The 21,587-nt window shown below is 37.4% G+C and overlaps 1 protein-coding gene and 1 long non-coding RNA gene across 2 annotated transcripts; one reads left to right on the top strand and one right to left on the bottom strand.

Annotated features, from left to right (window-relative positions):
* Nucleotides 1-1,283: 1,283 nt before the first annotated feature.
* On the bottom strand, nt 1,284-15,128 carry LOC116532017. The gene is made up of 3 exons (XR_004260677.1): nt 14,700-15,128; nt 12,216-12,220; nt 1,284-1,295 (listed from the first exon to the last, which is right to left on the bottom strand). It is a non-coding gene; the product is annotated as an uncharacterized LOC116532017 (long non-coding RNA).
* On the top strand, nt 5,576-21,571 carry RTRAF (RNA transcription, translation and transport factor). Its single transcript, XM_032251060.1, has 8 exons — nt 5,576-5,824; nt 7,331-7,455; nt 10,120-10,219; nt 15,124-15,210; nt 16,313-16,401; nt 18,370-18,438; nt 21,067-21,115; nt 21,236-21,571. The coding sequence occupies exons 1-8, from the start codon at nt 5,764-5,766 to the stop codon at nt 21,388-21,390; spliced, it is 735 nt and encodes a 244-aa protein (XP_032106951.1). The 5' UTR covers nt 5,576-5,763; the 3' UTR covers nt 21,391-21,571.
* Nucleotides 21,572-21,587: the final 16 nt, after the last annotated feature.

Below are 21,587 nucleotides of genomic sequence, written 5' to 3' on the forward strand. Positions count from 1 at the left end.
CTGACTCATGGGGGCAAAATTCTCATGGATGGTTTAGCACCATCCCCTTGGTACTGTCCTCATGATAGTGGAGTGAGTTCTCATGAGATCAGGTCATTTAAATGTGGGTGGCACTTCCCCCACGCCCACCTTGTTCCTGTTCTGGCCATGTGACATGCCTGCTCCCACTTCCCTTCTGCCATGATTTTAAGTTTCCTGAGGCCTCTCCAGAAGCCTAGCAAATATCAGCTATCATGCTTCCAGTACATGCAGAACTGTGAGCTAACTAACCCTTCTTTCTTTATAAATTACCAAGTCTTGGCTATTTTTTTATAGCAATGTGCAAGTGGCCTAATACCTATGTCATGAACGCACAATACTTGTTTCAGACTTTGAAGTAGAAGATGGAATATCTTGTATTCTCCATCAAAACAGACTTTTATTTAAAATGTTCACAGGTCTGAAAGCCATGGCAGGCTTAGGGCAAATCTGTAGGAGTTCACCATCCCCTGCCTCCTCTACAGCTTGCAGATTAAACTCAGTGCTGTGGTTTTAGAACCCTGGCAAGTCTGAACCTAAAGTAAAGCCTGCTGTTTGACACTCAGCTGTCAAGACAATGCTGTCTACAAGTTGGTCAAATGACTTTTGGGGAACAAGATTTCCCAGCCCTCTAAGGTCCCTGCAGTAGCAGCCCCTGTCTAATTCCTAGATCTTGGAGAAAGACCAGTTCTCAAGAATTTGAAACAAAGGAAAAGGTCAGGCTTTTGTGGACATCTTAGCAACTCTGCCTGGGGGGTCACTGAGGTGCTACGGAAAGGGATGAGAGAACAGGAATATGCATGGGAGACTTGTGAAGCAGATGATCTAAATTTGACTCTATGGTGGTCAATATCATATGGTATCTGCCTTATTCATTACCTGCTTTCAAGCATTCAGAGGTGGCTTTTCTGTAACTTTTGGGAGACGAATCCACATAATCCAGTCATCCAAATGTTGATCCCTGTTGCTCTGCCCCCAACCCTGCCTCCCTAAACCCTCTCCTCTCCATCTTTTGGGACACTGCATATTCCTTGTTCTCTTAATCCTTCCAATCACTTTTCCCATATTCTATGACTCTTCCTCCTACTCCTTCTTGAATATGGATACTGGGTTTTCCCAAGATGAACTCTTCAGTCCTCTTTCTTTCCCTATCTTCTCAGGTAGTTCACTATAATGGTTTCTAACTATAGCTTTATGCTGATGACTCCCCCATGGACATCTCATCCACATTCATTCCTGAACATTTCAGCAGTGATTAGGGGCTATACCTACCAGGACTTCAAATTTAACAGGTCCAGAAGTTAATTTTTCAGCTTCCACAGACATGTTCCCTTCTACCTGTTTCTGTGCAAGAATTCACTGCCATCACATCTCTGATAGGTGACCTTCTGGAAGTCCCCTTTAAGCCATGCACCTCCTTCTCATCTTATGTTGAGTCCCACCAAGTCCGTGGATTGTCTCTTTTATTTCTCTCTGGCATCTGTCCTCATGTTAGAGCTATTAAGTTGTAAGTTACAAAACCCCAACCGAATCTGGCTCAAATACAAAAAAATAATTTATTGGATCACATCTCAGAAAAGTTGCATCTAGCGCCCTACCAGACATTTTTGGGAATGGCCTGTCTCCGCCTCCTGGCTGTATTTTCCTCTGTGTTGTTTTCACTGTTTGGCAAGTGTTTCCTCTGAGGTATTAGATGTGGAATATGAATGCTTTATGTTCCTTGCATGACAACGTAAATTTCCATTCATTCCTATTTCATTTCCACCAATAAAATTGGGCTCTGCTGCCTTGCCATTTTGCTTTTAATGCTAACCCATGATATTCCAGAGCCTGACGTTAAAAGGAAGCACATTTTCATATTTAACATTAAGAGTCTCAGAAAGAGATGAAGGAGATGTTCTCTCATCAGGAGGCTTCCCCAGGGAGAGAGACCTTTCTGCATTATACAACTTGTCCCCAAAATTCTGATTTCATGGGATGTTCAATTGATAACATTCATTGGAATATTAAACCTGTTTTTTGGTACACTATAGAGATATTTGTGGCTATTCCTAATTATAACCAACTTGTTCTGTTCACTGCCTTTGGAAGACTAATTTGAACAAAGGTTTCTAGTAAAACTGCTAAGACTTTAAAAGATGTTACAAGTGGTAAAACTGTCCTTCAAAGAGCAGCTTGTACCTCTGATTGGTTGCCTTTCTTGATAACGTGTTGCCCTGGCAATACTGTTGAAATGGCCACCTCTACATTTCTGAAACCATACATGCCCTTGCAAATATTTTAGGTTTTGTGAGTCATGTGGTCTCTGTTACATTTATTCACCTCTGCCCTTGTAGCACCAAAGCAGCCAGTTAGCAAATGGGCATCGCTGTGTTCCAATACAACTTGATTTATGAACATCGAAATTTGAATTTTATATAGTTTTCCATGTCATAAATATTCTTCTTTTGATTTTCCAACCATTTAAAAATATGAAAACCATTCTTATCTTGCTTTTTCACTGAGTACTCTAACTAGAAATCTTTTTCCCCAGATATTTGTGTGAGGTAAGATATTTCCTTACTCCTTCTAGCCTTTCCTTACACGTCACTGTCTCAATGAGGCCTAACCTGACCATCTTGTCTAAAACTGCAACACCCATTATATCCCACTCCTATTTCTTACCCCCTTACCTTGTTATGATTTCCCTATAGTACTTAGAGCCTTCTGAATAGTAATTATTTGTGATTGTACTGTTTGTCTTCCCTTGCCCAATGATAAGTTCCCTGAGGTCAGGGATTGTTGTGTTTCAGTTTTCAGATGCCTCCAAAATACCTACAAGATTGCCTGGCATGTAACTGTCAATTTAAACACTTTATTGAACAATTCAACAGATGAACTAATGGCCTATCAAACCTCTGATCAACCATTAGGTTGGAGTTCAGGTCATTTGATAATAAAAGTTGGTTTCCAGAGCCTTCTACCAAAAAGACACATGCATCCTAATGTTCGTCACAGCACTATTCACAATAGCAAAGACGTGGAATCAACCTAGGTGCCCATCAAAAGCTGACTGGATAAAGAAAATATGGTACATACATCCCATGGAATACTATGCAGCCATAAAAATAACAAATATTATGTCCAAATTTGCAGCAATATGGATGCAGCTGAAGGCCATTATCCTAAAGCAAATTAACGCAGGAACAGAAAACCAAATACCATATGATCTCACTTATAAGTGGGAGCGAAACACGAGGTACTCAGGAAAACACACCTAAAAAGATGGTTTCCTTTTCTTGAAATACACAGAGAGCTTGGTCTTTATAATTGGAATTGTGTAAGATTTACTTTCTTTTGGACACTTCGTTCACAATAGGCCAAGGAACTCCTTCAAATTCAGAGAATAAAAAAGATAACTGGGTTTTAAAATAAAAAATAGATTAATATAATATGTTATACTTATTTTCCAAAATTTGGTTTATCCCATGCCCCAGTATGATGGGTTAGCATTCTGCATCATCTGAATCTCCCTCTAACCCCCCCACTCCTGGTGGTGGCCAGGGCTGATGACCAGGGACAGTCTTAAGTTGCTGATAATTGGGACCCTCAAGTAGAAAGACTAGGGCAGGAGCAAACAACTTCATATTTTGCATTGAAAGGTCAATTTCCAAAAAAAAAAAAAAATTGGTAAGTTTTTTCTTATTTTTTAAAAACAAATTCATTGTCTGCAATTGCATTTCTCCCTTTTAATTTATTATTTGTATGTAGGTATTATTTTTCCTTCCTTGATTGGTTCATTTTTTTCATTTTTTGGTTAGTACTTCATTAATTATACAACTAGCATGTACCACAATATGAGATTATAGCTGCATCTTTGATCAAATTTTGTTGAAAACGAGACACTCTTGAACTGGTTTTCTTGATTCACCCGGTAAGCATCTTAATTGGAAAATATAGACTGTCTTATTGTGCCCCCTTAAAACTAAAACCGTTTTCTGGCCTCTATACTTCTTCTTATTATTTTTGAGATGAGGTCTTGCATGTTGCCCAGGTTGGCATGATCATGGCTCACTCCAGCCTCAACCTTGCAGGCTCAAGCGATCCTCTCCCCCTTAGCCTCCTGAGTAGCTGGGTCCGCAGGCACACACCAGCATGCCCAGCTAATTTTGTTGTTGTTATTCTCGTTGTTGTTGTTGTAGAGACAAGGTCTCACTATGTCGCCTAGGCTGGTCTCAAACTCCTGGGCTTGAACTATCCTCCTATCTCAGCTTCCCAAACTGCTGGGACTACGGGCATGAGACACTGCACCTGGCCTGTACTTCTTTGTACCAATTCACTTATCCCTTTCTAACTCTAGATTACAAGTATTTATTTACACATCTATGTTTGTTATTATACTTAAATTTACTGAAAATAGAGACTGTAGCTTACTCATTTGTATGCTCCACAGATCCTAAGTGTTTAATTAAAATCTGTTGAAATGAAATGAAATGAAACATACATAGTTGGTTTACCCCCAAGAATTTCAATAGCTTCCCTTAGCTTGCCATGAGAGACTTTTCCTAATCAGAGCCTTATCAGCTGTCATTGCCTCTCACCCTCCAGCCTCTATAAACTCTAGTCCCCTCTGTGTCATGCTGTTGATCATTTCTTGCCTTTGTACCTCCTCTTCCCTCAAACTAGTTTACCCTTTTGACTGCATGGTGAATGCCTCCTCATCTTCAAGCCTTAGTTTATACTTATCTATTGTTTCCCTGATTAGCTTTTTAAACTCCATGAAAGTAGGGGCCTGGTCTGTCTTGTTCACTGCTCTCTCTCCACTGCCTGAAAACCAAGTAGAGACTGGATCAGGAAAGATCTTAAATACAATAAAGAGTTTTGATTGTTTCTAGGAAGCAAACAGGAAGTACTAAAACATAAGCAGAGAAAGTTATGGACAGGTTTTTGCTTTAGAAAATCTCTCTCATTGCTATGTGGGGGAATGGTTTGGAGAAGCCAGGACTGGCCCTAAGAAATCAGTTAGATAATTAAAGTAAGCAAAAGTGATGACGGTCTTATTTGTGGCTGTTATCAGTGGGGTCTGGAAAGAGGTGAGGGATTTGAGAGTTAGGAGAGACAGAACGAATTGATGACCTACAGGATGCTGTGACTTAGTGGGAGGGGGAATGAGGGACGATCTTAGTATCAGATTTCACTCCAGCTGAGGATATCTGGAACTATCGCACCGTATTAACAGTTGTATGTTTACCTGTGGATCACTCCCAACTAGTCTAAAAACGTCTTACTGCAGGGACCTTGCTTTGTAGTCTTTGTATTACCAGCGTTAGAAGAGCACCTGTTATGTGGGAGGAGTAATGAATGAATGCACTCAAAACGCTAAACAGTAATTCTGTAATCCAACGGAAGGTACAGCGAATACCAAAAGCCTACATACACTATTCTCTGTATGTTACAGCAAGAGAGAAAGGAAAGCGGCTTCCCGGTGGTTTTCTGCCTATTGTACAACCAGGAAGCTGACAATAAAGTTTGTTTGAGCGTCGACGTCCGCCGACGTGGCCCCGCCTCTTCAGCTGGAGCCGCGATTGGTAGGCATTTGCCGGCGGCCGCCGCTTCTCAGCCACGATTGGCGAAGGCCGCCGTCATTTCAGAGCGTCCCAGCGCCAGCCCGCCCTCTCGCCGCGTCGCCGGTGCCTGCGCCGCCCGCTCCGCCTCGCTTCTCCTCTCCCGGCCGAGGCCCGGGGGTCAGAGCGAGAAGCGGGGACCATGTTCCGACGCAAGCTGACGGCTCTGGACTACCACAACCCCTCTGGCTTCAACTGCAAAGGTGAGGCGGCGGCCTCGGGCCGGCAGCGTGTCCCCGAGCCGGGAGGTGGTCCCTGCCTCAGTGCCGCCCCTCCACCTCCCCGCCGGGACCTTCGGCGGCCTTGTCTCCGCCGGGGGCCTGTCTCGGCATTGTGACTTTCTGCACTTGCTTAACTCCTGTCTCGGCATCGTCACTTTCTGCACTTGCTTGACTCCTAACGCCACGTAACTCTTTTCTCAGCACATAAAAGGGAAAGCATTCGTCTTTCTCATTCACCATTCAACTCCATGGTTCCCCGGGTAATTAGGCGATACCTTGAGCACCTGCTAATTGTGAGCCAGCGCGGTGCTGGCTTCTGAGGAAGGTGCTGAATAACTTGAAGACTAGTTCACTGCCTGCCAGGAGTCAAGGGGTCGGGGGGTGCAAGGGGTGGAAGCAGTTAGAGCCCACTGAGCAGTTTGAGACCAAGACAGTACACAATGAAATCAAAACCGATCACAGTGGGAGAGTGAGCGCGTGTAGTAACGGTCTGATTGTGTTGTGTGGTCTTGCAAAAAAGTTAGTAACAGATGCGTGGGGAGGTTGAATTGGAAATACAAAGGTATTTGGGATTTTACAGCATTAGAATTTTAAAAAGTAATTACGTTGCTACTCACGGTAACTCAGCAACTGCCCACCACTACTCACTTTTTATAGTTCTGGCCTGTGGTAGATTAAGTAAGTTTGAAAGTGATCAAGTATTACTTGTGATACTTATGGAAGCTGGAATTTGACTCACAAATTGAAAATTTCTAAGCAGGATTACAGTGTTTTGTTGATCTCCTGTAGAAGCATATCAAATTATAATCCGTTGTTTTTTTACTTTAACAAAAAAGTATCAGTGACAATAGAGCCTAGATCTGGATTGGAGTCGTTGAGTCTCAATGTTCTTATTTGTAAAATAGGGTATTACCTACCTCAAAAGAAGCATGGGGAGGATTAAACAAAATAACGTATGCACTTAATGCGCAGTTAACATTACGTGACGACAGTAGTCAATTTCTTGTACTTATTTGTTATTTATTTTACTTTACTACTTTGCTATAAATTTAACCTTGCCCTCTCTCCCTTTCCTACCCTCAAAGGAACTGGAATATTAATATCTAACTCTTACATACCAAAACTGTGTGCCAGGAACCGTTTTTATCCATATTTATTTTATTTAATCTTCATAACAACTCTGTGAGGTAAGTTCTATTATCACCCTCATTTCGCAGCTGAAGAATCCGAGGCACTGAAAATGTAGGTGATTATCCCAAGTTCACACAACTACTAAGTATTTGAACCCAGAATTTGAATTCTGGCCAGGCTTTGAACAGATCGTTGTTAATTTGTGACTCGAGAATCTCTACTTTCAATTCCTCCTTCTGGTTCAATTTAGTATTTCGAGGTTGAGGAAATTCTACAAGAACATATATCTGTGGTGAAGGAGGTATTTTATGTAGTGCTTCTAGTTATTTATGTGATTTTTTTTTTTTTTTATTGCAGATGAAACAGAATTTAGAAACTTCATTGTTTGGCTTGAAGACCAGAAAATCAGACACTACAAGATTGAAGACAGAGGTAATTTAAGAAACATCCACAGCAGTGATTGGCCCAAGTTCTTTGAAAAGGTAATGAATTAGGAAGTAAAGTAAAAGTACAGAGAGCTTATCTGAAAATCATATGAAGATGAGCTTAAAATTACTTAAAAATGATAATGATAGTATTAGGAAAGCTGGATTTCAGGGGTTTCGCAAATTTCTTACTATGTCTCTTTTGCTTTTAGAGCAAATTATTTTATGGCTTCCTACCAAGCTTTCAGTATTAGATATAAATAGTTTCCTCTAGAAACATGACATTTCTTAAATAATGATATAAATATTTCACTTTCCTTTAATGGCCCAAATTAGAATTTTTGTTAAACTGAAAATGGAGCAATAATACACTTACAGTGCTATTTCTTATATTAAAGACATTGGCCAGGTGTGGGTGGCTGAAGTGGCAGATCGTTTGAGCTCAGGAGTTCCGAGACCGGCCTGGGCAACATGAGAAAACCCTGTCTCTACAAGAAAACAGAAAAGTTAGCTGTGTGTGCCGGCATGCACTTGTAGTGTCAGCTAATTAGGAGGCTGTGGTAGGAGGATCAGCTGAGCCTGGGGAGATTGAGGCTGTGGTGAGCAATGATTAGAACCTTGCGCTCTAGCTTGGGCAACAGAGTGACAACTTGTCTCAGTAAAAAAGAAAAAAAAAAAAAAGACATTGACATGCTTGGAAACTAAGATTGTCATGTTTATACTTATATTTAACGTAGATATCCATTGTTGTATACTAGAGAAATAGTCCTTAAAACATCTCTGGTATATCATATTTTTGTGCCTTGAATAATTTTCCCATTGATTTAGTTTTAGTAACTTTTTGCATAAAAAAATTCTCAGAAAAAATCCTTTCACAGTGTCATTACTTACATTAAACATTTTCATCAGTTATATTACTTTGATGAGTGAAATATTTTTCTTGAAAAATATGAAAAAGGCTAAGTTTTTGATTTGCCAGAACAAGATTAGGTACTTTCTCCACAGAATCAATGATTTTATAAATTAGGGATTGTATAAATTACCTCAGCGTTAGTAAACTTTCCGTGTCACAATTTTCTCATCAATAAGTGAGGGTAACAGTGGTACCTATCTCATAGGTGTGGCTCTGTTGTTCATGAATGACTTCATGGAAGTGCCTGGTGCTTACCAAGTGTGATATGCTTCCTACTGCCAATGCCTCTGTACTGCTACTGTTAATACTACTGTATGCTTTTCCTTTGCTCTTAGAAAATATTTTTAAAATTTTCAGTGGGCTTCTTAACACTTTGAAATACATTTTTAGGATTTTATTTTGTTTATATTACATTTTATGATCTGTTCATGTTAAAAGACAATACAGAATTCTACGGGTAGAAGGGTATTTGGAGATTATAAAAAATTTTCTGGGCTGGGCGCAGTGGCTCACACCTATAATCCCAGCAATTTGGGAAGCCGAGATTGGTGGGTCACCTGAGGTCAGGAGTTCAAGACCAGCCTAGCCATCGTGACGAAACCCTGTCTCTACTAAAAACACAAAATTAGCCAGGCATGGAGGCGCATGCCTGTGATCCCAGCTACTAAGGAGGCTGAGGCAGGAGATTCGCTTGAACCCAGGAGGCAGAGGTTACAGTGAGCCAAGATTGTGCCATTGCACTCGAGCCTGGGCAACAGAGCAGGACTCTGTCTCAAATATATATATAGGGAGGGGTGTGTGTGTGTGTGTGGGTGTGTGTGTGTGTGTGCGCGCGCGCGCGCATTTCTGATGCGAAATACCTGGAATGATAAGGTAAAATAACTTAAACATATTAGAACTTACCTAAGCAGTTATTATCCTTCAAGTTGGTTTCTTCAGAATGGTGATGTCATTGTTAAATCATATTTGGAACTTCCCTTTTGGAATTGCTTTTAAATCATGAGTTACATTGTTTAAATACCCTTAGTATTGACAGTTTTTTAATACTTTGAAGGTAGATATGCCTTTTGGATTATAACCAAATCTTGTGAGTTGAAGGGATAAGATTTTTGGTTAGAAAATGTGTTATGACTAAAAGGTACTGATTCATTAATTATCCCTGAAAGGATTTTTACAAAGCTCCAGCAGTTTTGACTGATAACATTGTGCTAGAATTAGGTTTTAAACTCTTGAGATACTCATTTGAAGGACAACATTTATATTATTATAATGTTATAATAATGTTATATACAATGTTGAATATAATACTATTCAACATTTTTTGAATGTGCAGCTTCTGACATTTAGTTAAAATACTTGGTTACACCCTACATGCATGTTGCATGGCCATTCTTTATAGTGGCATTTCCGTAGTATGAAAATTAAGGTTTAGATAATGATTTATTGTATATCCTTTTTAAAGGTACCCCTTTTAGTTAATTGCTCTGTGTATATTGAGACTAGGAATCAGCTTAGATTCTAGTCCCAGGTGTAAGTCCTTTATCCCTTGGCAAGTGTCAGTCTCTCTAGGCCTCAGCTTTCTCATCTATAAAAGGAGGAAGTTGTTGTATTCTGTTTTTTTTCTGAAGATGGTACACTTAAATGTTCCCTTCTGTTGGGTTATATAATTGCACCTAAAGTGTAGTAATATAAATGTTGTTAAAATATTCTTAGAGATCCAAACTAAGGTCTCTTTTTACTCTACCATTCTTTCTTCTGTGACTTTATGGTAATAATGAAACTGGTGGTTTTTTTCTTCCCCTTCACAGTATCTCAGAGATGTTAACTGTCCTTTCAAGATTCAAGAGCGACAGGAAGCCATTGACTGGCTTCTTGGTTTAGCTGTTAGACTTGAATACGGAGATAATGGTACGTTTTGTGGGTGGGGAATGTTTATTTTAAAGAGGAAAGATGGGAAAGGGAGTGTGAAAATGTAGGGAACTTACCAATTTGTTTTGTCTAATACTGTTTTACCTTCATTCATTCTTATCACAAGTTAAAAGCACTTTTATTGTCTTTCATTGTGTTTATATATTTCTTTTAGAATTTGGAAATGGTGCACTTTGGGGAAGGCCAATTGACTGTCTTCTCACCAAGTCACACCACTTTTGATAATACGGGCTGCACCTTAGCCTTTCAAATTAAATTGTTGTTAGTGTCTCAGAATTGATGGAACTTTGAAGTGTTGGCAGCAGGTCATTTCTCAAGAGACTGAAATATGTCTAATGCTAATGTACATTAATACTCTCTAGGCCAGAATATGTTACTTATGCTTTTGTCTTATCAGATACTTCTTATGGTTGGAAGCTTCTGAATATTAGTGTACCTATAGTGAAAACAATTTTCCATTAAACATGTGTTTCGTCTCATTAGACCATTTCATTTTTAAAGGCCTGCCAACATCTAAATGCAAGATTTGATTATCTTAACTCCATCCTCTGCATTTTGCGTTTTTCAGTTAGTTCCAGTCCTTTTGATTTCTTACTTTGGAAGCCTTTTTATATCTTTGGCTTATCCCTTTCCCTTCATCCTGCCTACAGTGACCTGTCCTCGTGCTTGTTGTGTCTTCATTCCCATTGGCATGATCCTCATTTAGGCTTTTGTCACTTTCTGCCAAGAGTATTGTAATATCTCCCATTAATGTCACCTTCTTTTCTTAACTGCATGGCCAACCAAGCTAACTTTCTGAAACATAAATCTGTTTTAGGCTGCCACTTACTCCTTGTTTCCAAAGAGTAGTTCCAGTTACATATTCATATTAATAAACATCATACATATTCATAAACAGTAATTTCCCATTTTCTACAAAAAGAATTTTAAGCTCCAACCTGGTAGTTAATGATGGCTGATACCCAGCCAGTATTCACATTTGACATCCCAGCCAAATTAGAATAATATTGTTTCCTGTTTATATCCCTTTTCCCTCCTCAGTTTCTTTGTTCACACTTTTCCCTTGGCAAATGTACCATTTCATTCCATCTCTTCACATCTAAATCCTAACCGTCTTTTTAAAGATCCATCTCATATGCTGCTTTTGTCTTAGCAGCAGTATTATTTCCCTTTGAACTGCCATAGCTTTTAACTCCGTACCTTTTAAGTCATTGACCACTTTCCATTTTGCTTCTATGTCTTATTTGTCCCAGATTTGTAAGCTGATATTCGGCTTTGTTTCCTACAGGGCATCTCTGTTAGCTTCCAATTGATGCTGTAACAAATTACTGCAAACTCAGGGACTGAAAACACAGTTTATTATTTTAGAGTGAGAAGGCCAACATGAGATGTTGAAGGTTAATGGATTGTAAAAATGGAACAAACAGAATAAGAATAAAACAGAGATGTAAGAATTTATTTGGGACCAACCAAAAAACACTTTTGATAAGCTGCATATTGGCTCACATACAATTCCTACCAATCTAGAGCAGGGTATATAAAAAGACCTTGTTAAAGGCCCTAGGAATCAATTTATACTACACCAAAGCTTGGTTAAGTGACATTAACTCACTGGGTTAATGTCAAGTTGTCAGCAAGGCTGGTTCCTTTTGGAGGCTTTTTCAGGGGAACCTCTTTCTTTGCTTTTTTACCTTCTAGAGGCTGCCTGGATTCCTTGACTCTGGCCCCTTCCTCCACATTCAAGTCTAGCAGCATAGCATTTTACAGTTTCTCTTTGACTCCGCTTCCATTGTCATAACTCTGTCTCTGGCTCTGATCCTCCTGGGCCCACCTGGATAATCCAGGATAATCCCCCATCTCAAGATCCTTAATTTTATCATATTTGCAAGTCTTGCCATATAAGGTAACACATACACAGGTTCCAGGGATTGGACGTGGACATCTTGGTGGGGTAGAGGTCAGTATTGTATGTCACAGTACCTGACATAGTCTCTTGCACTCAAGTGCCTGTCAGTTTCAGTAATTGTGTGTGAATGCAGTCTATGTGAGTGCTTACATACACTGACAAGGAGCATCAGCCAGTTTTTTGCTGGTGCATCAGACTTAAATTTCAGAAGCCTTATGGCAAAAATCTTAAGGAAAGCTCTAATTTGAGACTTAGTTTACTTTTCTATACAGTTTCAAAAAAAAAAACCAACCTTGTTTTTCTTCCATTAGAAAATAAATGTATTCATACGCCTTGTGGCTTTGGTGTAATATTAATTGATTTCTAGGGCCTTTAACAAGGTCTTTTTATTATCTACCTTGCTCTGTATTGGTAGGAACTGTATAGGAGCCAATTTGTAGCTTATCAAAAGTGTTTTTCAGTTATTGCCAAATAAATTCTTACATCTCTGTTTATTCTATTTGTTCCATTTTTGTAATTCATTAACCTTCAGTAGTAGATACACATGGTTATATATACCTATTTCTCAGTAATAGCATGTTCTTTTAATGAATAAAAGAAGGTCATGTGTGAAGTGTAAATTTTTCAGTATTGAAAAAGGAAGTTAACATATAGTTGAAGGTGAATGGTATCAAAAGTGTATTAAAAGTCTAAATTAGAAAACAAGTTTCATTTATTTAGAATTGCAAGAAGAGACTTGAAAATTGGTCAAATAATACTGTCTCTAATCAGTAGGAGGCGCTGATGTTCTTTTGTGGTTTTACATTGATACTTTGCCTCCTTGACTTTTAGGTTACTTATTTTAAAATTTGCTGAAACCATTGTGAGTTTTTATTATTTGTGCTCTACTATTTTTTTTTTTTTTGAAGCCTTTTGGTGGCTTGTCAATTAACGGTATTGATAACTGAAATTTTTTAAATACATAATTTCAGATGTATAGAAAAATTACAAAATAGTGCAAATAATTTTCATATACTTCAAGTCTACAAATTCAACACTTTACCTCATTTGCTTCATCCTTCTCTCTACCCACAGACACACACATCATTTTTTTCTAAACCATTCGATAGTAAGTTGTAGATGATTTCTTTTTAGTCTGAAACACTTTAAAGTGCATTTCTTAAAAATAACTTTGTCTTATATAACCACAGTACAATGATCAAAATCAGGAAGTTATCTTTGATATACTACTGTTATCTCTAGATGCTGTTCACATTTTACCAAGCCCCCACTTCTCCCGGCAGAAAAAACCCAGAGCAATCCTGGATTATGCGTTGCTTTTAGTTGTTACATCTCTTTTAGTATTTTATAATCTGGAACAGTTCCTGTCTGTATTTGTGCTTCATGAGGCTGACATTTATTTTGTCTCTCAGTTTGGATTTATATGATGTTTCCTTATGATTAGATTTGGGGTTTATATTTTTGTTAGGAAAAACACAGAAGTGATGTGTTCTTTTTAGTGCATCATATTAGGCGATATGTGATAGTGATATGTCGCATTACTAGTTATGTCACTTTGATCGCTGGGTTACGGTTTCTCCACTGTAAATTTTACTGTTTTCCTCTTTGTAATATATCTTGTGGGGAGGTACTTTGAGACTATCAATTACGTTTTTGCCCCTCAAATTTCCCCCACTAGTTTTAGCAACCATATGATGATTCTTGCCTGAATCATTTATTATGTTGATTATCAACAAGAGGTGTTTTTCTACTTTCATCATTTTTTCTACATTGTTTGTTGGCTTTCTCCTGTAAGCTTTCCCATCTCTAATATTTCCTGTCTCTAATTTAGTTGTTTGTTTAAATCAATGTAGATACATGGATTCTTATTTTACTCAATGGATTATTGTCTTTTCTGTCCATCACATATTCTGCTGTTTATACTGTTCCAGATGTGGCCCCTGGGAGCCTTTTGAACTCCAACTTAAATTTTAATGCTTTTACTTTTTCCTTGTTTCATTAACAGATCACATAAGCACTCTATAGCCTAAGACGCCATTTTTAACATTAAGTTTAGTGAATTATTAATAAGTGTTTTTATTTGTGAACTTAAGTATTATTTTTCTAATGAAAATAAAATCTACCTTTGGAATTCTGAATATCACATTTTCATGAAATAAGTTTGAGGTTTATATATGATGGTGTATTTGATGTTTTTTTTTTTTTGTTTTTTTTTTTTTGTGATGCAAGGTTTTTGGATTTTATATACAGCATTCAAAAGAAGATATGGGGGGTTGGGGAAGTGTGCTTTTTAATGAGTTTGTATTTAATCTTATGTAATAATCCTCCTCCCATTCTTCTACCTCAAATTTCAGAGGAAGCTGTAAAAACAGATTTTTTTCCTTCCTAAAATTTACGTTTGAAATGATTGCCTTCAGAAATGTTAATGAAAAGAGATTTGTGTCACATAGTCTAGTAATTGCTTTAGCTTAATTGAAAAGATGGTTACATTGTCTTTTTACATTTTCTATAGTAAAAATTAAGTTTGATTGGATGGGTTGCTTATGCTTATACAGGTTGAACATCCCTAACCCGAAAATCTGAAATCCTAAATGCTCCAAAATCCAAAACTTTTTGAGCACTGACATGATCACACAAGTAGAAATTTCCACACATAAGTACTTAACGCAGACATTGTTTCATGCACAAAATTATTAAAAATACTCTATGAAATTACCTTTAGATTATGTGTGTAAGTTGTATATTGAACATGAAAATGAATTTTGTGTTTAGACTTCGGTCACATCCCCAAGATACCACATTTTATATATGCAGATAATCCAAAGTTTGGAAAAAGTAAAAATTGAAAATTATTGGCGTTTGCATAAGGAGTACCCAACCTGTAATCAGTTTAGCTCAGTTAAATTTGGTAAATAGCAGTAGTCATTTTAACTTAGGTTGCAGTTCTTACAAATGATATTTTTGCCTGTTTTTACAGCTGAAAAATACAAGGACTTAGTACCTGATAATGCAAAAACTGCTGACAATGCAACTAAAAACGCAGAACCATTGATCAATTTGGATGGTGAGTATATAAATGCATAACATTGAACATCAATATTTTTGGTTGCTTAAATGTTTTTTACTTTGAAGAATGAAGTCCACGTTTACTTGGTTTTAGTAAATTAAGAAGGATCCATGCAGACAGCATTTATGTTAGCATTTTATTCTCTATAATGTTTTTATAGTGTGCTTTCTCCTTCCTCTTGCATTTGAACATCTGAATGTTAATTTGATTTGCCTCTAGAAATTTGGGGTTTTAATTTGTATTTAATCATGGGGCCATTGTTTACCTTTTTGAATGTATAAATTTATTTTAATCCAGTGACTATGAGACAAGTGGTAAAATTTTCCATTAAATCTCAGATGTCTTTGAGTAATTTCTCTCTTTAAAAGTATGAAGAATCTAATTACCTAGATTATGATATGTTAAATATTCCTTCACTGGCTAATTCATTGTGACCTCTAATTTAGGAGTTAACCCTTTTGAATGAGTGAGGCTCTTAGGCACTCCTGGGCCGCTGGGAAAACTATCCATTGAGGGGATCTATGTATTAAAATTAACAGCCTTGGGAAGAAATGTTAATTAAAAGTGCTACATAAATTAGCCTTGCAGAAAAAGTTACAGGACAAACCTAATGTGAGTTAAATTAGTCATTTATTGAATTATTCAAGCTGGCTGATGAAATACATATGCTTCTTGAATGATGATGAGATCATGTCCCAAAGTCGAAAATATCTTAAGTCAAAAATTCATGTAATACCCCGAAAGAACCATTGTAAAGTTGAAAAATGAAACTGGAAGCACTGTAAGTTCAGATTTTCCTCATCTTGCACTAGGGTTACATCCCACTGAATTCATTTTAAGGTCATAAGCTTGTAAGTCCAACCATCCTAAGTCGGGGACCATCTCATATAGTCATAGGAAAACCATTTTATCTTTTACCAATTTATTTAATTGTTGATAGTCTGCAGGGCTTCATTTTTTATCTTGTGAGTAGTAGTTTTAAAAACTAAGAGATTTGTTGTTACCAAAAAGTGAAAAATGTTTTTGTATATCCACAAATATGTCTGTAATTATACATTTACAGAGTTGTAAGTTTTTCTTTATTTTTAATCTTCTATAGTAAATAATCCTGATTTTAAGGCTGGTGTGATGGCTTTGGCGAACCTGCTTCAGATTCAACGTCATGATGATTACCTGGTAATGCTTAAGGTCAGCTTCATGTTCTTGATTCTTGACAGAAACTGCATGTAGATTAATGTCTTTATTTTCTAAATATTAACTATTGATATTATGATCGAATGACTAAAATACAATAGAAGAATGTGTGATATAAAGCAGATTTCATGGTTTTATCGAATTTGGATTGTCTGTTTTGTGCCTGCCACTATGCTAAATCCTTTGCAAAGATGTTCTCATTCAACCTTGCCAACAGTCCTAGAGACAAATGCTATCTTTTAAAAATATATATGATATGAAGAAACAGACTTAATGAGGATAGGTAAATACGTCTAAAATGATAGAGCCAGGATTTTGAACACTGTAACTCTGTGGTCCATTCTTTTTCCACATTACCATACTTCTGTTTAGTTAGTCCTTTTAATGAATCATGGTCTGTATTCATTAAGATGGTGAAAAATGCCAAATGAGTAATGGTGAATTTGGTCAAAAATATATATAACCCCAAAATTTCTTTGAGAAATGAATGTTTCTGTTCCCCATCCTACATAGGCCACTCAGTTTATAACTTTACTTCAGGGAGCCCAGTAATCTGAAAGAGGTCTCTTGTTTCTGAGAGAAATCATAAACTTCAAAAGATTTATTCCTAGTAATCATGCAAGTACAGTGGTGTGGATCAGGGGAGTGGTACTTAAGATACCACACTTGGAAATTATTTTAGAAATCATTACTGATTTTACAAGAGATTAAAAGCTAGACCTTGTGCATGTAAACTACTTTGTAATAAGCTGAATAATTAAATTTCACTCTACCCAGAAGAGATTAAGCCGTAAGTTAACATGCTTTTTAGATTTTTATGTACTAAGTTATTAATAACTAAGTTATTAAAATTTTCTGTACTGTATCTGAATGTTAACTTGGATTTTCTCAAGACAGATTGCATCCCAAAAGACAAAAATGTTTGTAGTGAAATTTAGTGATTTCAAAGGCTTGGTCTTTATTCAGACAATTATGTTAATTGCCTTGGAACAGTTCTAAAGTGATCATGTCAGCTTTAATCATAGAGTAAGTGAGAGGAGAATCAGACAATGGATAGCATATTTGGGGTGCTTTTGTTAGACTTCAAAACCCAAGGGGATAAAGTATAAATCAGCTACAACAAAAAGCTACAAAATTCTAGTCCTAGCTGCACATTTGTTCCTTTTGAGTTATTTTAAGAAGCATTCAAAACAGTAACAGAATATGGAAAACATCTTAGTACATTTGTCAAGTACAAGAATCAGTACATTAACTATTTGGCAACCAGACTATTTAATATGTTTGTAGTCGCTGTTAAACATTGTTTGAATTCTGTTTTTCAAAAATAGTATTTGGTTTTTTTATTTAAAGTTTTCACACTTATTTTTGAGTTGTAACTGTCATCTCCCTAATTAAAATTCCATTTTAAAAAATTTGATTTTTAAGTGTGTATGGATACTTGGATGTATGCATGCCATAATGAAATGCCTTGGTTATTAAAACCACCAACAGTGTCCTTTGAAAGGTAAGAAAATATTTCACTAGAGTGAAGTGATAAAAGCCAAGTGTAAGACAGTATGCATGATCTGCTACCTTTTGTGTCAAAATGTGTATTCATGCATAAGCATGCTCGTCATTTTGCAGTTTTAGTGTGAGTGTACATAAGAATCTGTAGGGGATCGCAGGGCTAGGAAGGAGACCCACTTTTTGCCATGTATTCTGCTGTGTTTCATAGGCACGTGCATTACCTATTCAAAAATAGTTTTAATTGTTGCAAGCATCAGTCAACATTATTAAAATACTAGAAGTGTGAAAGGTTACATTATATTAGTGGTTTGGTTTTTTATTTTTAATGTATTGGAGAGTTTATTAATGAACTAGGTAATTCTGACTTCATCAAATTGAGCATCCTTATTCTCTAGGCTCATAGAAGAAAGGATGACAGGTAAACCTATAAAGTGAAAATATTTTTGGGTTTCTTAGGCAATTCGAATTTTGGTTCAGGAGCGCCTGACACAGGATGCAGTTGCTAAGGCAAATCAAACAAAAGAGGTATGTTTCTATAAATCCTAAATAAGTTGTTAATGAACATTTCTTCTGCTGTTGCCATGATTTTAAAGTTTGCATGTATCTGTTTCAGATATCCATTCTACATAAACAGCTTAGAGAAAGCATAGCTTATTTCAGTACTTCGTAAAGCAAATTGAATGTATTCTGTGGCTGGGGGGTCATTTTTGAGTGAAAAACAAACTTCACCTTCATCACACTTTGTACTTTAGAAAGCTACAAGTAGCTCATCCACGGTCGATAAATCATGCTTGTGGCCTGTTGAAGTTTAAAAGTATTTACCCTTATGAAACTTACTTATTTTGACTCATGCTGGAGAAAAAGGAACACCCTTCAGTATAAATTAGGTTTTTTTTTTTCCATCTAAATTCTATTCTTGTTCTTATTTCTTCAGAGTAAATTATTGTTTTATTCAATTTCCTGGCATAAAACACGAGAAAGTAATTTGGCTAAGGTCACCTAGTTGGTAAGTGATTGAGCTTAGGCGACTAGTCCGATTTGAAAGCCTGTGCTCTTATGGTGGATGGGGACAAGGGTCCATGCGTGGATCTCAGCATGAGCTTGTCAATCCGCCCAAGTGAAGGGGTGGGGGTTCTGTTAGAGTGTAAGGTTCAAGGTACAGATGACTGAAATGGTATCTTTCAGTCCTACTTTTTAGGCCAAGAAAGCTGTATCACGTGACTACCTTCCCCTTAAGGAGAAAATACATGCTTCTGGAGTATTTTTAGATTATATCAGAAATCCAAATATGCCTAAAGTTTCATTGGCTGTGCAGCAGTGGAGAGACTGTCTTCCAGTATCTGATAACACCTCCCTCCTGCAGCAACGAGGTTGTAGTGAATGCCTTGGCACAACTATGTTTTTTGTCCTCCCTGCACCCTTCCCCCTTCTCCCAACATGCTTTGTCCCCCAGCCCCTTTAGGAGGCAGGCCCAGAAGTGTTAAAAGGTTACTAATGTCAGGGCAGTATTTCTGCAAGACACTGTTTTCTTTTAAAGGTTCTTATTGGCTCATTATGTATGAATCGAGCCACTGGAAGTTGGATTAAAGATCAGCTTATGTCACCCACACTATAGAACAGACAGTAAATTGTTCTCTTGTAATAAAATCATTCATTCTTTCATTCAGCAAAACTATGTCTGCTTTGGAAGGCAGTGTAAATAAAGGCTTAGCCAAATCTCTTTACTCTTGTTTGAAAGTAAAATTTAGTTTTATTTTTAATGCTCCAAATCTTAATCTTGGTGTCGTCTCAGAAGACAGCAGCCTCTGATTTAGTGGCATTCTTATAATTTGGTGTACTTGTAACTACTCATGAGCTAGTATTTGAGGCATGTGGTAGTTTTCAGGGGTAGCTGTTCTTGGTGGTCTCTTGGCAGGCAAAGGAAAAAAGCAAGTCTCTGGTACTAGATGAACGTAAAAGCCATTCAGTACAATTCTGCTCTTTAATTTTGCTCATTGTGCTTTCTTGCCCATTGTTTCTTCCTTTACGTCTATTAGCTGTTTTAAAGCAGATGGAGACGAGGTACATTTACCTTACTAGATAAGACAAGAATTAGGCAGTGATTAAAGCATTTGAATAGTAACAGGTTTTAACATTGAAAGTATGGGTAGTGTGTTTTTTCTGTTGGCAGTGATTTTATATAATCAGCAGGGAGTACAGACTGACTGTCTTCATTTTAAATATTTGTTTCTGTGAAGTTTGGCCTCACAAAATGGTATCATCATAGTCACCATCTTTAGTATGTGCATAGGTTCTGAGTGGTTTAGTTTTTCTTCATTTTCCTAGACTGTTTCAAAGAAACTTCCAAGTCAACTCATGAAAGTTAAATTATACATAATCTTGGTAAACACCATGCTGGCTGAAAAAGTGGTTACATTTTACATAGGTTTGTACAGTTTCTAAGATAAATTGATATGCTCAGAAATGGAAAACTATAATGTACTCTTTTTGCCCTGTATACTGTTGATTACTGTAGCCAAAATAAGGCAGTAACGGCCGGGCGCGGTGGCTCACGCCTGTAATCCCAGCACTTTGGGAGGCTGAGGCGGGTGGATCACGAGGTCAAGAGATCGAGACCATCCTGGTCAACATGGTGAAACCCCGTCTCTACTAAAACTACAAAAAATTAGCTGGGCATGGTGGCACGTGCCTGTAATCCCAGCTACTCAGAAGGCTGAGGCAGGAGAATTGCCTGAACCCAGGAGGCGGAGGTTGCGGTGAGCCGAGATCGCACCATTGCACTCCAGTCTGGGTAACAAGAGTGAAACTCCGTCTCAAAAAAAAAAAAAAAACAGACAGTAATAGCCCCGCTCATATTGCCTTTCTCAGCAGTACTGACAAGGCACTGCTGCAGCAGTAAGGATATAGTGTTTGTACACCAGGTCTAAAGGATTGGATGAGCTGTAGAGCCTCCGGGTACATTTAAAGGTAACTTTTTCCCCTAACCCATTGAAATGGGGAAAACTCGCTGATCACAAGGCAAATCTAAACAAAACTCCTAGTTCCCTTGCTCCTGCAGCTAAAAGAGGTAAAACACTAGAATAGGTAGGTACGTTTCAGTTTTAGTTGAGAAAAGAATGTTATTGGTAACTGTATTCTTTTTTGTTTTTTAAGGGCTTGCCTGTTGCTTTAGACAAACATATTCTTGGTTTTGACACAGGGGGTAAGTGATTGATTTTAAATTCAAACTTTTTTTTTTTAAGAGACTGAATACTTGAGGAAAATAAATGACCTTAAATGCAAAAATTCTGTATTGAAGCAGTGTTCTTTTCTCATAAAACAGATGCAGTTCTTAACGAAGCTGCTCAAATTCTGCGATTGCTGCATATAGAAGAGCTCAGAGAGCTACAGACAAAAATTAATGAAGCCATAGTAGCTGTTCAGGCAATTATTGCTGATCCAAAGACAGACCACAGACTGGGAAAAGTTGGAAGATGAACACTTCAGGACTTCTGCTTCTCACCTACTTCGTACAGTTGGGAACCATGTACACTTCTGGCATGTTTGGAAATCAAAATGTCACATTCTCGGGGGAGGAAGCCCGGAAAATTGGGTATGTTCTAGAGATTTACCACCATTGCTTTTTTCTTTAATAAAGTTTAGGAAAGTAGAATTTTTATTATGTACTGTATGTT

Source organism: Sapajus apella, unplaced genomic scaffold, assembly GCF_009761245.1.
Source record: "Sapajus apella isolate SASKATOON/1434 unplaced genomic scaffold, GSC_monkey_1.0 scaffold74, whole genome shotgun sequence".
Lineage (NCBI taxonomy): Eukaryota > Metazoa > Chordata > Mammalia > Primates > Cebidae > Sapajus > Sapajus apella.